The following is an 18,849-nucleotide window of genomic DNA, read 5'->3' on the forward strand; positions in this document are numbered from 1 at the left end:
TACCCTTCTGGGTGTTTCTTTTCTATTCACTTGGTTGATTTTTTTTTTTTTTTTGGCTGACTATAAAAGTAATATATGCTATTGAAAACAATTCAGAGAAGCAGAGAAAAGAAAATAAAGATATATATATTCTATCTCCAAAGATAAACACTATTAAACGATATGAGTATTTCTTTCTAGCCTTTCTCTATGAATATTTTATATACCTATGTATTTTTTATTAATTACATATAATACACATTCATTCAATAAAAATCCCATGCTGGGCGCAGTGGCTCACACCTGTCATCCTGGCACTTGGGAGGCCAAGGCGGGAGGATTGCTTGAGCCTTTGGAGTCCAAGACCAGCCTGGGCAACATGGTGAGACCCTGTCTCTACAAAATTAAAACATTAGCCAGGGTTGGTGGCGTACACCTGTGGTCTCAGCTACTTGGGAGGATCGCTTGAGCCCATGACATCTAGGCTGCAGTGAGCCGTGTTCGCACCACCACACTCCAGCCTGGGCGACAGAGTGAGATTCTGTCTCTAAATAAATAAAAAATACATAACCCCAAATCTTTTAATAGCCAAAACTTTGAAAAAATTAAGTGAAAATCACCCAAAACCAGCATTAACTTTTTGGTGAAATGTGAACATTCTTCCAGATATCTGCAGCTCTCCCATGGAATTTTCATAAACAGGCTGTTTCATAAACGGCTTTATTTTTTATCCAACAATCCACCAAGCGAGCTTTCTGTGCCTGGGGATTACAACAAGCTTTCCCCTTTTTGACATCTGCAAATACTTCATCCCGTATTGACCTTCTCTCCAATTTTTTGTTATTACAGACAAGGCTCTGAAGAACATTCTTCTGCATATATCTATGCTCATATTTTTAAACGTCATTTCCTTAAGTGAAATTTCTAAAAATTGATTTTTTTCCAAAAGAACGTGAATAATTTCAAATTGTGAAAATGGGTGAATAGGTAATGTACACGCTGCACACTGCTCTTCCACTCTAACACCAAATTCAGCATCGGGACATAAAGAACTTCCTGGCTTTTTGTTTTTTTCCAGCTTCATGGTATTCCCACCCACTATGGATGGACAATTAGGTTGTTTCCAATTTTTGCTATTATAAACAGTGTTGCAGGGAATTATTCAATAACATATGTTTATTTAAAAGTGCCAACCACCTTCTAGAAAGCGTGTGCCAGTTTTTCCTCCTGCCAGGAGTGTGTACAAATCCTTTTACCTGTTTAAAATTAAATCCTTCAAACTCTTCCAGACCCAGCCCATATCCCATGTTACGGATGAGGAAATTGAGGTGCAGAGAGGTGCAGTGACTTTCCAAGGTCCCCAGGGACAGTTCCCAACACAAACTTCCTGACTCCCAGGCTGGGCTTCTCCTGCTTTGCCAGACTACTATCCTCTGCCTGTGCCTCCCCAGGGAAGTCCCCACTCCAGTCACAGCCCTTTGTTAGCATCATGTGTATGTGCAAGGTGAGGTGTGAGTGGAACGGATGGGACAGCGCTCAGAGGACAGAGCAGGAACGGTCAGAGGACACAGCAGGAATGGTCAGAGTGGCGTCTACGGGTTGTATAAGATTTGACCAGTTGGTGAAGATCTGAGCAGAGGTGCGGAGTGAACATCACTTAGTGTTCACAAAGTCCTCTCCTATTCATTATTTTATCTGTGTGTCTCATCATCCTGCAGAGTATCAGTCCTATTTTACAGAGGGGTAATTTAAATCATGGGCACATAGCCAAGAAGTGGCAGACCTGGGGCAGGATCCCAGGTCTCCTAACCCCCAAGTGAGGGCATTTTGCACTCCATAGCACAGCAGGGCTGCACTGGGCTGAAGCAGATTAGAGGTGGTTTGGCAGGGTGTTGGGGGTGGTCAGAGCTCAGGAGTCCCTTTTCTGAGTGTCAGGGATGCTAAGACAAGGGAGGACAGCCCTGTAGCCCACCTGGGCATCACTATTATTACAGGCTCAGCAGCACCTAAGGGAGAGGAGAACAAGATGGGAAGGGAAAGGCAGGGCTGTAGTTAACACACATCTTCCATCCCACCAGCCCTTCAGGCCTGGTCTTGCAGGCACTGGAGCTGGTTCCATGGGTTGCCAGAGGAAGCCTGAGAGAGGGAGGCTGGGGGGGGCGGGCAGGGAACCTGATCCTGTGTATATGTCAATACCCAGCAAACACTTGTGTAGGGGGGTGGGGTGCATTTGGGTTACTGGAGTTACACAGACGTGTGTACATGGATTGTGTGAAGGGGCTGCTCAAGTGCCGTGTGTGCACCATGTATGTGGGTGCACACATGCCTGTGTATATAGCGTGTCAGTGAGCTTGTGTCTCTTGGGTATTGTGCCAGGCATGTGGGTGAAGGCGCTGGAGTTCCTATGTGGCTTCGCTCAGCACCAGGATTGCAGAGGGGTAGGGGCGGGCCTGCTCTGGGAGGAGGAGGGGAGAAATCATGTGCCCACCCATCCCCACATGGACCGGCTGCCCACCCTCCAACGTGGCAGCACGCAGGACAGCCCTTTTTGGATGGAAGGCCCCACGCTCCAAGAGAGAGAATCCGAGATTACAGAAATCGTGTTTTCCTGACTCATGCCTTGGGCTGAGAGCACATTCTTGGCTCCTGGACAGCATCTCAAAGAAGAGCTGCCTACAGCAGCCCTGGCTCCCCGAGGGAGGGGGCCGACCCTGCACTGGCTGTTGGAGCTTTCTGGGCTCCAATTTTATACCAATGTAAAAAGAAGGGGATTAAACTTCCTTCCGATTAACGTTCTATAATTAAAAGTGAGACACTAATGACGGTGCCCAGCGCAGGCCTGGCAGTGGCAAAATGGCCCATAAATGTCATTTCCTTCTCGTCCACTCCCTGCCTTCCCATGGATATGGCATAAACAGACCTGTTTCAAAACCCAGCTCTGACTCTGGCTTGTCGTGTGCCCTTGACCCTGTTGCTTAGTCTCCCTGATCCTCAGTTTCTTCATGCTGAAAATGGGAACATTCTTCCTTACCTGAAAGGAATAAATATGATAATAAATGTGAATGTGTTGCACACTTAAATGACCTGCAAGTTTTTGTCCTAGGATTCTATGGTGTGAAGACTGAGTGAATCTAGCCACTGGGGCCAAAGAAAGCTGTTTCCGCAGCACCTGGCAGAATTGGGCCTACATACCCCCTGGGTCATTAGAGGGTACTATGGGAGAAAGAGGGCTGGGAGTCCAGGGCTTAGGCTCCAGCCCAGCTCCACCTCTGATTTGCTGTGTGACCTTGGGTAAATTCCTGCCCTCTCTGGGCTTCCGTTTTCCTCTCTGTATGGTGTGGATGCAGCTGGACTTGATGATTTTCTACTTCCTGCTGTCCACACCTCTCGGGACCTAGGGATCTAGAGGATTCCCAGCCAGCCTCCACGTGCCACGCACCAGGACCACTTCCTGCCGTGAAGCAAGGCACTGGAGGAGTCCAGAGACAAAATGCTTGAGAGTTTCTCTGCTTATCAGACTCTTCTCCCCCACCCCCTAAAAGAGTGCTTTTTCCAGAAAGCTCTGCCTGGAATGTGGGGGAAGGGCCACAGTCAGTCTGGGCTGGGCTCAGAGCTAAGAATATTGTGGCAAAGGCTCTTGACTTTTTTTTTTTTTTTTTTTTTTTGCTGATCTTGGAAATTTAAAGGAGCCGTTGCTTTCCCTTCTTCAGGGAGGCTGTGCTAGGGCCACAGCAGACTCAGGCAGCCACTTATCCCCTGGCCGGCCATGCTTACCCAGTGCCTCTTCCATACTGTCCCCTTGCTAGAGCTGGGGACTCACAGTGACAAGGAAAAGGCCTTGCCCTTCCAAAGTCTCCAGTGACGGTTCACTGACAATACAGGGTGATAACAGAGATAATGCAGCAGCGGGATAGGCCACAGAGGAGGCTTCTGACCTGGTGTGAGGTTAGTAGGGGTCGGGTGGGGGTCGGGCCTTCAGACCCAGTCCTCCTTAGGCCTCAGCTTCGCTGTCTGTAAAGGCAGGTCCTCTCTCCTGTGACCGCTCATGATACTGGGTCTATTTAACAGCATGAGCTTTGGTTTATCCCTCAAAATGGGACAGTCACAGCACTCTCAGTCTCCCCCTCAGGTGTTGGTGAAGCCTAAAAGAGCTAAGAGACGTAAGAGAGTAGAGGAAGGAAGTCTCATTGGGATTTTGACATCTGAACCTGCTGAAAACCCAGGTGACCCTCTCTGTTCTGCCAGCACTGATGGGCACTCTTTGTTTCTGCTCTGCCCTGCCCTCAGCTCGCTGACCAAATCACAAGGAAGCCTGAGGAACAATGTGGGGGTGGGAGTAGAGAGTGGGGTCTGGCCTGGGACCCGGGAGGTCTCCTTGGATAAACAAGAATTTATCTTTTTTTTTTTTTTTTGAGATGCAGTCTCGCTCTGTCACCCATGCTTGAGTGCAGTGGCATGATCTCGGCTCACTGCAACCTCCACCTCCCAGGTTCAAAAGATTCTCCCGCCTCAGCCTCCTGAGTAGCTGGGATTACGGGCACATGACACCACAGCCGGCTAATTTTCATATTTTTATTAGAGATGGGGTTTCACCATTTTGGCCACGCTGGTCTTGAACTCCTGACCTCAGGTGATCTACCTGCCTCGGCCTTCCAAAGTGCTAGGATTACAGGCATGAGCCACTGCGCCTAGCCTAGGATTTATCTTTAAAAGCAATATACAGTTGAGGCAGAAGGAAGCACATGAGAACCACGACAGCCACCCCAAAGAGATGGACACCATGCCAAGGCTGGAAGGTTTTGTTAATAATCAGACTTGTCCTAAAAAAGAATGCGGGGCTGCCTCTGAAGGAGGTAAGCTCTCTCTTCTTAGAGGTGCCTGGGTGCTTGCCTTTTTGGGATACTGAAAAGAGGGCTTCTGCCTGGGGCTGCAGACAGGAACCCCTGACCTCTGAGATGCCTTGCAGCTCAGAGTCTTTAATACATTTATTCCAGAATCCTTCGACTCTGAGATTTTAACATGTTAAGATTCCTTAGCTGGATTCAAAGACCCCTTGAGAACTTTGAGTGGAAGTAATCTCTGATTCCTTGACCCTGAATCACAGAGTCTGAAGCTTTTGGGATCTGAGATTTCTCACAGTCCTTGTACTCAAAAGACTCTGAGCGGCAGAAGCCTACCTAGACAGAGAGGTTTGTCACCGCCACCAGCCTTCCCCACAACCACTAACGGAGGGCAGGGACCCAGGTGATTGACTCATTTGCTGGGTGCTGGGATTTTTTTGCTCCCCAAGATCCAGGGAAGCACCTAGAAGAAAGAAGATACTCAATGCAGTTTGTTGACTGAATGAATGAAGAGTCCCTACCCTTTCCCTTCCTCTCCATACTGTGTCCATCCAATAACTATCATTAAACTACCAAAGAGGACTTTTCGGAGGGCAGGCGGCCTCGCTGGCCAAGTCTTTCCTTTGGCTGCCATCATCCAGGCTGCAAGCTGCTGATCAGAAATTGAGCCACTGTCGCCCAGATTATTCAGGGTTTCCTAAATAATCTGCCTCACTGAATTCCCTACTAACACGTGCATACCCCGCAGATGGACATCGCACAGGGCAAGGACTTTGTTCAGCTCTCAGCTGTGTCCTCAGCACCTAGAACAGTAATGAATACCCTAGGGTAACTCGGAGGTCAAGGAGCTATCAGTTTGCGAGGGTGGAGTAGGAATTGACAGTGAGACCTGAGGCCTGTCGGAGGGGACCCAAACAGGGAGGGGATGCAATAGGGAGAGAGCCAGGGGTGACAAGGATTGAGGAAGGGAGGGAGGGGGGAAAAAAGCAAGGGATGCCTTAGAACCACATTTCACAGCCAAGGGAACAGAGGCCCAGAAAGGGAAAGTAACCTGCTTAGGGTCACACAGCACCTTGCTCAGTGGAGAGCCAGGTTTTCCTTCCTGTGCACTCCTCCAAGCCCAGCCAGACCACCTGAAGTTCCCCAGGCATCTCTGCCTCTATTACTCCAAAACTTGAACTTTCCGGGTGCCGGGCAAGTGCCGGGTCTGGTCTGCTCCGTCTCCCTCTGACCATCTCTGAGGTTGAGGTTTTTTGAATGTACAAGCATGGAGAAGGGCACTGCCTTCAGAAGCCTGAACGTCTCCCCTGAAAGGGAGAGGGGTGCACAGGACTCAATTATGTTTCAGCTTGAAAATGGGGGAGAGCGAGGAGAAGGGGAGATGGCTCTGCTTGGGGCAGAGCCCCTGCGGGGAAAGGGGCGCCTGAAAGAATGTGCGATTCGGAGTGGGCTAGCTTGTGCAGAGAGCCTGGGGATGGGAGGAGGCTCGCACTCTGAAGGACACGCTGGTCCCCGTGGGGACTCCCGGAGCCCCGCAGCCCGGGCCGCCGAGGGAGGCAGTAGGACCCAGGGGCCGGGAGGCGCCGGCAGAGGGAGGGGCCGGGGGCCGGGGAGGTTTTGAGGGAGGTCTTTGGCTTTTTTTGGCGGAGCTGGGGCGCCCTCCGGAAGCGTTTCCAACTTTCCAGAAGTTTCTCGGGACGGGCAGGAGGGGGTGGGGACTGCCATATATAGATCCCGGGAGCAAGGGAGCGGGCTAAGAGTAGAATCGTGTCGCGGCTCGAGAGCGATAGTCACGTCCCGGCGCCAGCCCAGCCCGACCCAGGTGAGGGGCGGGAGACGCCTGCGTGTGTGCGGCCCGGGGGAGCGCCGAGCAATCTGGGGGTGCGTGAGGGAGTGAGAGGGGCGAGGGGACTCTGCGAAGCGTTGGGGGCCGAGCTAGAGCCTGCAAACTGGAGTCCTCGGCACTTTGGGGGCCGCTGGAGGGTTTGGAATCGAGAGCCCAGGGTTAGCCAGTGATGGAGCCAGCTGAGGGCTAGGGCGGAGATCCGAGCCGGGGTGGGAGTCCGTACACTCGGAGGACTGGGAAAAAGTGCAGGGGCCCCTGGAAGGTGGTGGTGGCAGATACGAGACTAGGTGCTGTGTAAAGGGGGCTGGGGGCGCAGAGCAGAGCCTCTGCGGAAAGAAACAGAGGAGGAAGGAGATGGGTCTGGTGCCTCTTCCCGCAAGGGTAGGGAGGACAGGCGGGCCTCGCAGTTCCAGGTCACTTCCGTTCTGGGGTTGAGGCTCAGGGGCAGCAGTGATTGGTGGCCCAGCCTCCTCACAGGCTTGCTGAGGGAATCTGAGCCTCCTGAAGGTAGTAGGGTGGTGGGAAAGGAGGTGAAATCGTCTCGACTCCTGGGGTCCGTGTGCTCTGGTAGAAGTGGGCGACAGTGGCTCAATTTCTGATCAGCAGCTTGCAGCCTAGATGATGGCAGCCAAAGGAAAGACTTGGCCAGCGAGGCTCCCTACCCTCCGAAAAAGGGAGTGGGGGTCAGCAGGGTCTGCTCTGCTCTGGGGATTAAGGGGCTAACTAGAAGGATTTGAGTCTTCTGTCTACTGCCACAGGGTTCTTGGAGTAACTGCAGGGTTTAAACTGCAGGGTCTAACTTCCAGAGGCTGGAGTTCCCTGCCCCCCAGCTTAGAGACATTCCTGAGGTGGCTGGAGAGCAGGAAGGAGAATGAATGCACTTCCAGACTGGCCCAGAGTCTCAGCCCCTCCTCTTCCTTGTTTCCGGCTGGTCCCTCTGGGCTGTAGGGCCCGGATGGAGGCCTGGGGAAAATGAGGGGGCTTTGGTTCTCCGGAATTCTGGCCGGGCCCACACCCTCCTGTCTTCAGATGGTTCATGTACCCATCCCCCCTTCCCGTCCTCTCCTTTGTCTCCTCTGTCACCGGGACTCCCAGCAGAGATTTTTTTTTGTACTGGCTGTGTAACAGGACACCGAATGCAGCCCTCAGGAGGGGCTCTGTGCTTCTGTGAGGAAGGATCCCTGTGCTGGGAAGGCAGACTCCTGTTTATCCCGAGGGACCTGGGGTGACCCCCTGCCTTGGCCTCGTTTCTCCCATTGTACAGTGGGGTGGTCGACCTCCAAGGTCCCTGTAGATCGGGGACTGGTTGTGCCCTCGGCACCAGGGGCCTCCTCACCATCTCTCCTCTGCCGGCTCCCGCCCTCTTCACTCTTCTGTTTTCTTTCAGAATGAAAAAGGCAGGCATTGACCTCCCTCTGAGGCAGTTTCCAGGTACTTTAGACCTCTCAAGTGTTTGGGACCCTCTGGTGGCCCCCATCATCTCCTCCCCTTCCCTTCCAGACCCTGCTCAGTCCAGCTAGCTGTGGGCACAGCACTGGCTAGGTGATCTTGTATTTTCTTTGTGGGACTGTAACTCAGCTAACCTTGGCCTGAGGGCTGGCATTTCTCTGTGGCAAGATGGGCTGGGCTGTGGGAGGCTGGCCTGCTTGCAGTAACTTGCCTTCCCCCGTTCCTGCTGCTGGGTTCAGTGGGGCTGCCCTTCTCCCCAGTAGCGCATCTCCCTTCAGAGATCCATGTGCGGATGGGAAGGGAACTAAGGCCAAGAAGGCTCCTGGAGTCCCCTGGCAAATACGTGGCACCCCCTGGGACCTGAATCAGGCCTGCTTCCCAGGCTGGAAGCCCCCCTCTGCCGGCCGGTGGAGATAGTTCAGCCTCCTGCCTGCCACGTCACCACCAGGAGCAGGCGCTAAGCTGCTGTGGGCCTAGCGGGCTGCCTGAGGAATCCCAAACCAGTTATTTGGAGCTTGCTTGAGAAGCCCCTCCCAATCCTTTGAGGTTCTGGCTGGTGGGGGTGGGGGCTGTCAAGATGGTACCTGCCACGTGGCATGACTGGGAGCGGGCTCTTCAGCTGCCTCCTCAGGGAAGGCAGGCTGGTGTCCTCTGCTGCGGTCTGAGCTCCAGCATCACTGGCCTGGATCAGAGGTGGCTTTTGAGTAGGGTGGCCCTATGCCTATTGTCCTGGCATAATAATTAGTAGTGCCCATTTTACTCTTAGAAGTGTCCTTGTTTGTGCAATAAATTATATGGTTGCTCTGCCTTTGAGGCTCCAGTTCTGGCAGGGAAGGAGCCAGGGCTGGGAGGGAGGTGTCTTGGGGTTTATTCTAGGCCCCAAGATACCCCCTTCATTTTAGGGTGAGACTCAGATCTCCCCGCTCCTTCCAGACATTTTTAGATCTCTGGGCCTTCCCTCCTCTCCCCACCTCCCTCCCCTTGGACCCTTTGCTTCTCTTATACTGCATCTTCAAGGCTCCGAGGAGGGTGGCAGTCCCAGGAGATGGGGAGCCTGTCCAGGTTTTTGGGATGGAAGCAGTAGAATCTTCCCAGAAATACAGTGGTCCCCAGGCAGCCAGAGTCCTGAGGGTCTTCCACCAGGATCTCAAATGTTCGGTCTTCTTCAAGGATGACTACAAGTTGGGATCTACCAGAGCAGTGGGATCACAGCCTCCACCAGGATTCCTTCTATCCTTCCCTTTTCCCTGTCATCTCTCCTGTGCTGTTGCATGACGTAGAGGAGGATAATAGCCTGAAGGGAGAGAGGGAGTGTGGCAGTATCCCAGGAACAGAGACTGTCCCAACTGGAGGCCCCAGAGAGGGGACTGGGGCTTGTCCTGGGGGCCACTGCTACTGCTGGGGCTTGGGGAGGAGGCCTGAGGGCAACCGTGAAGCCGTGGAGCAGATGGCCTGTGTGGCAGTGGCTGTCAGATGGGAGGGCAGAATGGAATCTGGCGTGGCTCCAGCTTCCTTGAAGGCTGAGTGCACATCTGGCCAGCTGCTGGTGATGGGGGAGGGGGTCACTGCTCTATCGAGCTGTGCGTGACTCACCCTTTTCCCTAGTATCCTGTCCTTGTGCTATGTCAGGAAGCCTCCTCCCCAGCCCCACCGAGTCTTCAAAGGAGTCGGTCCCCTAGGAGCTTTTGTCCTGGGGATTTCCCATCCGCACTGGGAGCACTGTGGGTAGATGGGCATTCCAAGTTCCTGCCCAGACAGAAGCCGTGGGCATGGAGACCTGGACCCTTCAGCTTGGAAAAGGGAGACTGAGGCTAAGTGGACACAGGACACACACACTCTCTCGGGGTCACCCTTGGGGCAGCAGAGTGGAGCATCTGGGCTCCCCATTTAATGAGTGATCCAACTGGTGACTCATTAACATCCCAGAGCAGAATGAAAGGCATGGGGGCGGGGCAGCCCTCCAGCTCTGTCCCTCATCCCTTGCCCAGGCATCTGGGTTTCCTGCAGATTCTCAGCTCAGCTGCTGCTTTTTCTCACTGGAAAAGGGCCCCCAGGGTTATGTGAGATCAGGGCTGACCACTCTATAAACTGATGAGGACCCCAGGTCTGGCCAAGTGACCCTGTTTTACCTTCGTTCAGGAAGAGCTGAGGCCTACTGTGTACTAGGCACGGGAGATATAGTGGCAACCGGATTGGCTAGCTTTTCTGTCCTGGAGGCCACAGCCTACTTAGGAGCAGAAATAGATATGAAATAAACACACAAATAAGTGGAAGTGTTGGCTGGCCAATGCAGGAAATCAATAAGGTGGTCTGGTGGTGACTTGCTGGGAATGCTTCTTTGAGTAGGGAGGTCACAGAGGCCTCTGAGAGGCTGGCAGCTCTGAGTCAGGTCTGGGATTCCTGGACTGTGGGCTCTCTTGCCCCCATCTCCAGGGGACTTGTGGCAGCCAGAGGGCTGGGGGTGGTTGTTGGGGAGGAAGGCCTTGGGCTTCAAGACCACCCTGTCTGTGCAATCCTCACAGGCCCACCGTGGTGCACGCAAACCACCTCCCGGACATGCGCTCCCTCCTGCTCCTCAGCGCCTTCTGCCTCCTGGCGGCGGCCCTGGCCGCCGAGGTGAAGAAACCTGCAGCCGCAGCAGCTCCTGGCACCGCGGAGAAGTTGAGCCCCAAGGCGGCCACGCTTGCCGAGCGCAGCGCCGGCCTGGCCTTCAGCTTGTACCAGGCCATGGCCAAGGACCAGGCAGTGGAGAACATCCTGGTGTCACCCGTGGTGGTGGCCTCGTCGCTGGGACTCGTGTCGCTGGGCGGCAAGGCGACCACGGCGTCGCAGGCCAAGGCAGTGCTGAGCGCCGAGCAGCTGCGCGACGAGGAGGTGCACGCCGGCCTGGGCGAGCTGCTGCGTTCACTTAGCAACTCCACGGCGCGCAACGTGACCTGGAAGCTGGGCAGCCGACTGTACGGACCCAGCTCAGTGAGCTTCGCTGATGACTTCGTGCGCAGCAGCAAGCAGCACTACAACTGCGAGCACTCCAAGATCAACTTCCGCGACAAGCGCAGCGCGCTGCAGTCCATCAACGAGTGGGCCGCGCAGACCACCGACGGCAAGCTGCCCGAGGTCACCAAGGACGTGGAGCGCACGGACGGCGCCCTCCTCGTCAACGCCATGTTCTTCAAGCGTGAGTCGGGGGCACGTTCAAGGGTCCTCCTCCTCCTCCTCCCAGGACCCCCTACAAGAGTTAGGACGACATTCCGTGTGCTCCATTCCTCACTGCCTCTCATTTATGCTGTGACAACCCAGGGAGGCAGGACTGTCACTCAGCTTTTTGTGCAGACTGGAAACTAGATTCAGAGACAGGTAGCAGCGTGTAAAGGAATGGTTCAGGGAGCGGAGGCCCCATAGGGACTCCATGAAATGTATTCCGATCGAATTTCGTCAAAGTGCTCGTCCTTGTATATCTTGGAATGAATAAAATTTAATAATCCATTCTGCCTCAGTAGTGAGCTAGAGAAAGAACCCAAATCCTTTTTTTTTAATTATTTTTATTTTGAGATGGAGTCTCACTCTGTCACCCAGGCTGGAGTGCAATGGCACGATCTCAGCTCACTGCAGCCTTGGCCTCCTGGGTTCAAGCAATTCTCCTGCCTCAGCCTCCCGAGTAGCTGGGATTATAGGTGCCTACCACCACACCCAGCTAATTTTTGTATTTTTAGTAGAGATGGGGTTTCACCATGTTGGCCAGGCTGGTCTCAAACTCCTGGCCTCAAGTGATCTGCCCGCCTCGGCCTCCCAAAGTGCTGGGATTACAGGTGCGAGCCACCACATCTGGCCAAGACCCAGAATCCTTAAAGCAACCTTGGGGGCAGGCAGTGTTAACTTCATTTCACAGTGAGGAAACTGAGGCTCAGCAAGGAGGAAGCAGAGCCAGGCCTCAGGCCCGGATACCTCTGTCTTCAGTTGAAGATTAGATGTAGGGTTAATAAACATTTTTGAGTACCTACATAGACAACACTATTCTCACAGTTTGCTGTGAGAATGAAGTAACCCTCGTTTTACAAATGAGGCCAAGCTAGGAGAGCTGAGGTCTCCCCAAGTCAGTGGCTGAGCTTGGATTGGAACACAGGTCTGGCTGTGAGCAAGGGCAGAGTTCAGGCCACTCTCAGACATTTTTTGTTGTTATTTTCTGGTCATGGAGACAGAACCTGCAGAGGAAAATGAAGGGTGGGCCGAGCACAGTAGCTCACGCCTGTAATCCTAGCACTTTGGGAGGCCAAGGTGGGTGGATCACATGAGCCCAGGAATTCGAGACCAGCCTGGGTAAGATGGCGAAACCCCTTGTCTACAAAAAATTAGCCAGGCGTGGTGGCGCCTGCTGGTAGTCCCAGCTACTCTGGAGGCTGAGGTGGGAGGATCGCTGGAGCCGGGGAATTCAAGACTGCAGTGTGTCGTGATTGCACCACTGCACTCCAGCTGTAGGATGGAGTGGGACAGACCTTGTCTCAAAAAGAAAAAGATAAAAAAAAATTAAGAGTGGTCATGGGGCACTCCCTGCCCAGGGCACAGCTGTCCCTCAGGTACCAGGTAGGGTAGAAAGCCCTCTTCAGAGCATGTTTCCAAAATATCTGACAAGTGCCAGAGCTGGGCGTGGCCATAGAGGTGGCTGAGCTGAGGGTGGAATTAATTCTTTATCATATGGGAGCAGCAGGCACTGACTATAGGGAACCGCATCCTCAGATGGCATGTCCTGGGGCCAAGACCCCTTCCCAAAGCTGGGAACATAGACTCTGTGGGCTGGGTGCTCTACAGCTGGGCCCTGAAGAATGGAGCAAAGACCTGTGTCAAGGATAAATCAAGGGTCTGCAGCTGGGGGTGGCTGTGGGCTGTGATTGTGTCTGGGGGCAGCCATGTGTCTCTGACCCTGTGTTTTGCCCCAACTACAGCACACTGGGATGAGAAATTCCACCATAAGATGGTGGACAACCGTGGCTTCATGGTAACTCGGTCCTATACCGTGGGTGTCATGATGATGCACCGGACAGGTAGGTGCTGTGAGGAGCAGGGTGTCAAGGAGGGTGGGGGTCCAAGGGTAGTTGGGGTCTGACCCACCCCTGCACACAGGATGCCCAGTGTCCTTTCCACTCCTCTCCCAGGCCTCTACAACTACTATGACGACGAGAAGGAAAAGCTGCAAATTGTGGAGATGCCCCTGGCCCACAAGCTCTCCAGCCTCATCATCCTCATGCCCCATCACGTGGAGCCTCTCGAGCGCCTTGAAAAGCTGCTAACGAAAGAGCAGCTGAAGATCTGGATGGGGAAGATGCAGAAGAAGGCTGTTGCCATCTCCTTGCCCAAGGGTGTGGTGGAGGTGACCCATGACCTACAGGTAAGGGGTGGCCCAGCCTAGGGGCCTGCAGGGCTTGGAGCCAGGGGGAGGTGCTTGGGGGGCCCACTCACCAATTCAGCAGGTCTGTCCCAAGACCCCCTGGATGTCCAGGCCGTGCTGGGTTCTGTGATGGGGGAAGCTGGGGCAGAAGGTGTGGGCCCTGCCCTTGGGAAGATGATGATAATACCAGCAGCTAAATAAAATGGAACACTTCCCGTATGCTAGGCGTTCTTCTAAGCACTTTATACGTATTATTATTTTGAGATGGAGTCTCACTCTGTTGCCCAGGCTGGAGTGCAATGGTGCCATCTCGGCTCACTGCAACCTCCACCTCCCGGGTTCAAGCGATTCTCCTGCCTCAGCCTCCCGAGTAGCTGGGATTACAGGCATGTGCCACCACCCCCAGCTAATTTTTGTGTTTTTAATAGAGACAGGATTTCACCATGTTGGCCAGGCTGGTCTCGAACTCCTGACATCAAGTGATCCTCCTGCCTCGGCCTCCCAAAGTGCTGGGATTACAGGTGTGAGCCACCGTGCCCAGCCTTTATACATATTAAACTCTTTTAATCCTCAAAACAACTTTATTAGGTAGGACTGTAAGTTTCATCATAGAGATGAGGAAACTGAGGCTCAGAAAGGTTAGGTAACCTGTGCAAAGTCACACAGCTAGTAATTCAGACATCTTGCACCAGAGCTAACCCTCAGTCACTGCACTGCCTCTGAGGTCTGAAGTGCCCCCAGTTATAGATTGTTTAAGCTGGAGGATTATCTACCATGCAATAATCAGACTGGTAGCTATGGGTCATCTAGGATGGCCAGAAACTTAACACACATTCTCCAGATTCTCCCTTGCAACCACCCTGGGTGGTGGGCAGAGGCTCAGAGAGAAGCAATGACTCCCTAAGATTCCCCAGGCCCATAAGTGGTGGAGTTGCAATTAGACCTCAAGGTAAAAACGTAATAGCGGCCTTTTTGTCAATCGAGTGATATTTTTGACTTACCCAAAAAAGGAAACTTTCATGTCATTCTTTCCTTGGATGCCACAAATGGTTTTCACCTGCAGAATCAATCCAGACTTGCTGCCCGGAGAGCTTAGAGAGATAAAGCTGGAGATGAAGTGGGGCTTAGGCTCCAAACCAGGGACAAGTGGAACTCGTACTGGTCTGTGCTGTAGACCCTGGGAGTTCCTGGAGAGGGGTCACTGTCTCCCTCCCAGTCCTGGCCCTGATCCTTCCCCAGCCCCTTCTCCAGTGGCTGTTGTCCCACCCCCTTCTCCCCTTGTTCCTCTGGTGTCTTCCTGGAACCCTCAGTGGAGACCCCACCCCCCAGTTCATGGGGTAGATTGAGGGGAAATTTGAGGCGGATGACGTGTGCGAGGTCATTGGGGTGGGAAGAGCTGGGCCCACCTCGAATGCCTGTCTCAGGACCCCCCGAGTCTCAGGACCTCAGACCTAGTTCCTATGTGGCCTTGCCAGGGAGGTGGAGGTTATCCTGCAGAATCCTGGACCCTGGATGCTGCCATTCGCTCAGCCCACAGCCATTTACTGTCCTCTCTCCTGCACTGAGAGCCAGGGAGAGCGCTGGACATGGGCCCCGCCCTCAGGGAGCTCCAAGCCAGGTGGGAGAGACAGGCAGCACCAGACTGATAACAGGAAGGTCCAGGGAGGCACCACTCACCCTGTGGGCTCGGGAAGGCTTCCTGAAAGAAATGGTTTCTAAAGAGCCTTAATGGGAGGCAGGATGGCCATCCAGGATATAAGCTGTTCTGTGAGGCTGTCTGGAGAGTGGGGTGGGGCGTGCCAAGGGATGTGGCTGGAGGCTGCCACGGAGGCACAGGTCATATGTTAAAGAGCTATGGTTGGCTTCCAAGAGCTGTGCAGGGCCATGGAAAGATATGTGTGTGTGTGTGTGTGTGTGTGTGTGTATGTGTTTTAACTTTTTACTATCAAACATTGGAAAAATAAAAGTAGATTAGTGTAATGAAACCTCAAGTGTCTATCGCCCAGCTTCAAGCATTGTCAGCTCATGGCCAATAGTGATCCATCTGTACCCACTCGTTCCCCCCCTGCATCCGATTATTCTGAAGCAAATTCCAGGCATCCTATCACTCTGGACAGGTTTTCAGTCCCAGAGTGATGTGGACATAGTTGTCCTTAGATCAGTCTTTCTCAAACTTGAGTGTGCTAAGAAAGCACTTGGGGAGTTTGTGAAAAGGAATCCATGCCCACTCCCAGAGATTCCGATTCAGGGGGTCTGGGCTGGGGTCAGGACATGAGCATTTGAGATAAGCTCCTAGGTGGTGCCCATGCTGCCTGTCCCTGAACTGCAGCTGGGCAGTGCTGGGATACGTTCTCACTTGTTTTTCTGAGTCTCAGCTTCCTCATCTGTGAAGTGGCGATTAGAAGCCCTTGTAGAGTTGCAGTGAGAATTGAGAAAGCTGTGATTTGAAGTGCCAGTGCCATGCCTGGCATACAGAAGGTGGCCGGGGAGTGGTTCTCTCCTCTCTGAGGAGCGGTCAGGGTAGTATGGGGTGGAGAGTTTGAGGGTGGAGGAGCCTGGCATGCCATGGCCTCACCTGGCACACCTCCTTGTTCCCACAGAAACACCTGGCTGGGCTGGGCCTGACTGAGGCCATTGACAAGAACAAGGCCGACTTGTCACGCATGTCAGGCAAGAAGGACCTGTACCTGGCCAGCGTGTTCCACGCCACCGCCTTTGAGTTGGACACAGATGGCAACCCCTTTGACCAGGACATCTATGGGCGCGAGGAGCTGCGCAGCCCCAAGCTGTTCTACGCCGACCACCCCTTCATCTTCCTAGTGCGGGACACCCAAAGCGGCTCCCTGCTATTCATTGGGCGCCTGGTCCGGCCTAAGGGTGACAAGATGCGAGACGAGTTGTAGGGCCTCAGGGTGCACACAGGATGGCAGGAGGCAGCCAAAGGCTCCTGAGACACATGGGTGCTATTGGGGTTGGGGCGGAGGTGAGGTACCAGCCTTGGATACTCCGTGGGGTGGGGGTGGAAAAACAGACCAGGGTTCCCGTGTGCCTGAGCGGACCTTCCCAGCTAGAATTCACTCCACTTGGACATGGGCCCCAGATACCATGATGCTGAGCCCGGAAACTCCACATCCTGTGGGACCTGGGCCATAGTCATCCTGCCTGCCCTCAAAGTCCCAGATCAAGCCTGCCTCAATCAGTATTCATATTTATAGCCAGGTACCTTCTCACCTGTGAGACCAAATTGAGCTAGGGAGGTCAGCCAGCTCTCTTCTCCTGACACTAAAACACCTCAGCCGCCTCCCCAGCTCTATCCCAACCTCTCCCAACTATAAAACTAGGTGCTGCAGCCCCTGGGACCAGGCACCCCCAGAATGACCTGGCCGCAGTGAGGCGGATCGAGAAGGAGCTCCCAGGAGGGGCTTCTGGGCAGACTCTGGTCAAGAAGCATCGTGTCTGGCGTTGTGGGGATGAACTTTTTGTTTTGTTTCTTCCTTTTTTAGTTCTTCAAAGATAGGGAGGGAAGGGGGAACATGAGCCTTTGTTGCTATCAATCCAAGAACTTATTTGTACAATTTTTTTTTTCAATAAAACTTTTCCAATGAAATTTTGTTGGAGCGTGGAAGAAGATTGGATCAGGAGATTCTTACACCATTCTTCCCAGGGGACAAGGTCTCCTGCTAAGGCAGACTCGCTATTGATGGCTCATATCAGGCCCTGGAATGCTGGCAGGTCACTGTGCAGACAGTGCCAAGTGGCAGGTGCATTCCATGCTGACCCAGGAAATGGTTCTGGCTCTGGCAGCCCTGGAGAAGTTGCAGCTGCAGGACCTGAATGAGAGCACTGGACCTGGAGCCAGTCTTCAGCCTCTTCGCCTTTCTTTCTTTCTTTACCCTTTTTTTAAGATGTGGGTCTTGCTATGTTGCCCAGGCTGGACTCAAACTCCTGTGCTTCAGCAAACCTCCTTCCTCAGCCTTCTGAGTAGCTGGGACTACAGGGAGGGCTATGGGCATGAGCCACTATGCCCAGCTCCCCTAGCCTTTCCTTGCAAGCTGACCTCATGCTACATCCAGGGCCACAGGTACAAACTCAGGCACACATTTAGTAAGTTGCCTGGCTTTGGGCTGGGCTTTGGAAGGACATTGTGGGGATTCTTGTCCTTAGGTGGCCCGAAGTGTTGGATTTGTAGCAGGGGGGGAGGAGGAGGCACCCAACACAGTCCCTTTTGACACAGTCCTCCGGTTGGATGCCTCATGGTCCTTAGGGCTCCTGACACCGTACCTTAGGGAGCGAGGGATGCACAGGACGGAGCCAGTGGCCAGGGAGGCAGAGGAGCAGAGGATATTGGGCTGGAGGCCCATCTCTGCTGCCTGCTGGCCATTTAACCTAGGACAGGTCATTTTTCTCTCTGGGCACCTCCAGCTTTCCTCAGCCAAAGATTGTGACCTGGAGGTTGTTGGTTCAGGAAGGGACCCCTTACCCGGCTGAGCAATCCAGCAGTAGCCACCAAGATGTACATGGGTCTGCAGAAGGGCCAGCTGATTCACTCCTGTCATTGCCACGACAGAGTTTCAGCAAGACTGCTCAGAGTCCCAGGGCCACCCTGTGCTTCGGCTCAATCATTCAGATCTATCCTCAAGGGGCTTTGTCTAGTGGTGGAGACTTAGGGATAGGGTGCTCAGTGCTCGCTGTGTTCCAGGCACCTGGATCATTCTGTTCCAGATGTGCCACACTTGTCCCCCTGCCTCAATGCCTTTGCACTAGCTGTCCTTTCTGCCTGGCAGGTGGTTCTTGTAGATGTTTGCAGGGTTGCTTTTTATCATCCAGGATTCAGCGTAAACGTCTGCTCAGAGAGGCCTTCCCTGACCACCCTACACAACCAGTCCCTCTCCTACCTCAGTTTCTCTACCATGATTTCTCACTTTACTGACTCCTTAGCACGATGAAATTACCCACTTAAGACTTCCCTGCCTGCCTCACCTCCTAGAATGGAAGCTCCATGAAGAGAGGGCCCATGGCTGTTTGTCTATTGCAGTAAATCCTGCACCTAGCTTTAGCATCATGCACATATCGAGGAAGGCTCCCAGGAGGAGGCGACATGGGGGCTGTTTTAAAGGGTGAGTAGGCATTTCTGGATCAGAATAATGCTTTGAGTGAAACCAGCTGGTACGCCTTTGTGTTTTGCTCCTCCTATGTACCAAATACTTGATATGTACAATTTTATCCAAGCTTCCTAACAGCTTGGCTAGTTAGGGATTATCTCCATTTTACAGGTGAGTTAACAGGCTGAGCAGTTAAGTGAGCTGCCTGAGGCCCCACAGTCAGTGGGGGCCGAGCTGGGACTAGATCCT

The 18,849-nt window shown here is 53.4% G+C and overlaps 1 protein-coding gene across 1 annotated transcript; it reads left to right on the top strand.

The window, feature by feature from the left end:
- The first annotated feature begins 6,405 nt into the window (after positions 1–6,405).
- On the top strand, positions 6,406–17,105 carry SERPINH1 (serpin family H member 1). The gene is made up of 5 exons (XM_055282974.2): positions 6,406–6,642; positions 10,638–11,293; positions 13,056–13,154; positions 13,266–13,498; positions 16,099–17,105. Exons 2-5 carry the CDS (start codon positions 10,672–10,674, stop codon positions 16,399–16,401), a joined length of 1,257 nt encoding a protein of 418 aa, XP_055138949.1. The 5' UTR covers positions 6,406–6,642; positions 10,638–10,671; the 3' UTR covers positions 16,402–17,105.
- Positions 17,106–18,849: the final 1,744 nt, after the last annotated feature.

This window comes from Symphalangus syndactylus, chromosome 6 (genome assembly GCF_028878055.3).
Source record: "Symphalangus syndactylus isolate Jambi chromosome 6, NHGRI_mSymSyn1-v2.1_pri, whole genome shotgun sequence".
Taxonomy (NCBI): Eukaryota; Metazoa; Chordata; class Mammalia; order Primates; family Hylobatidae; genus Symphalangus; species Symphalangus syndactylus.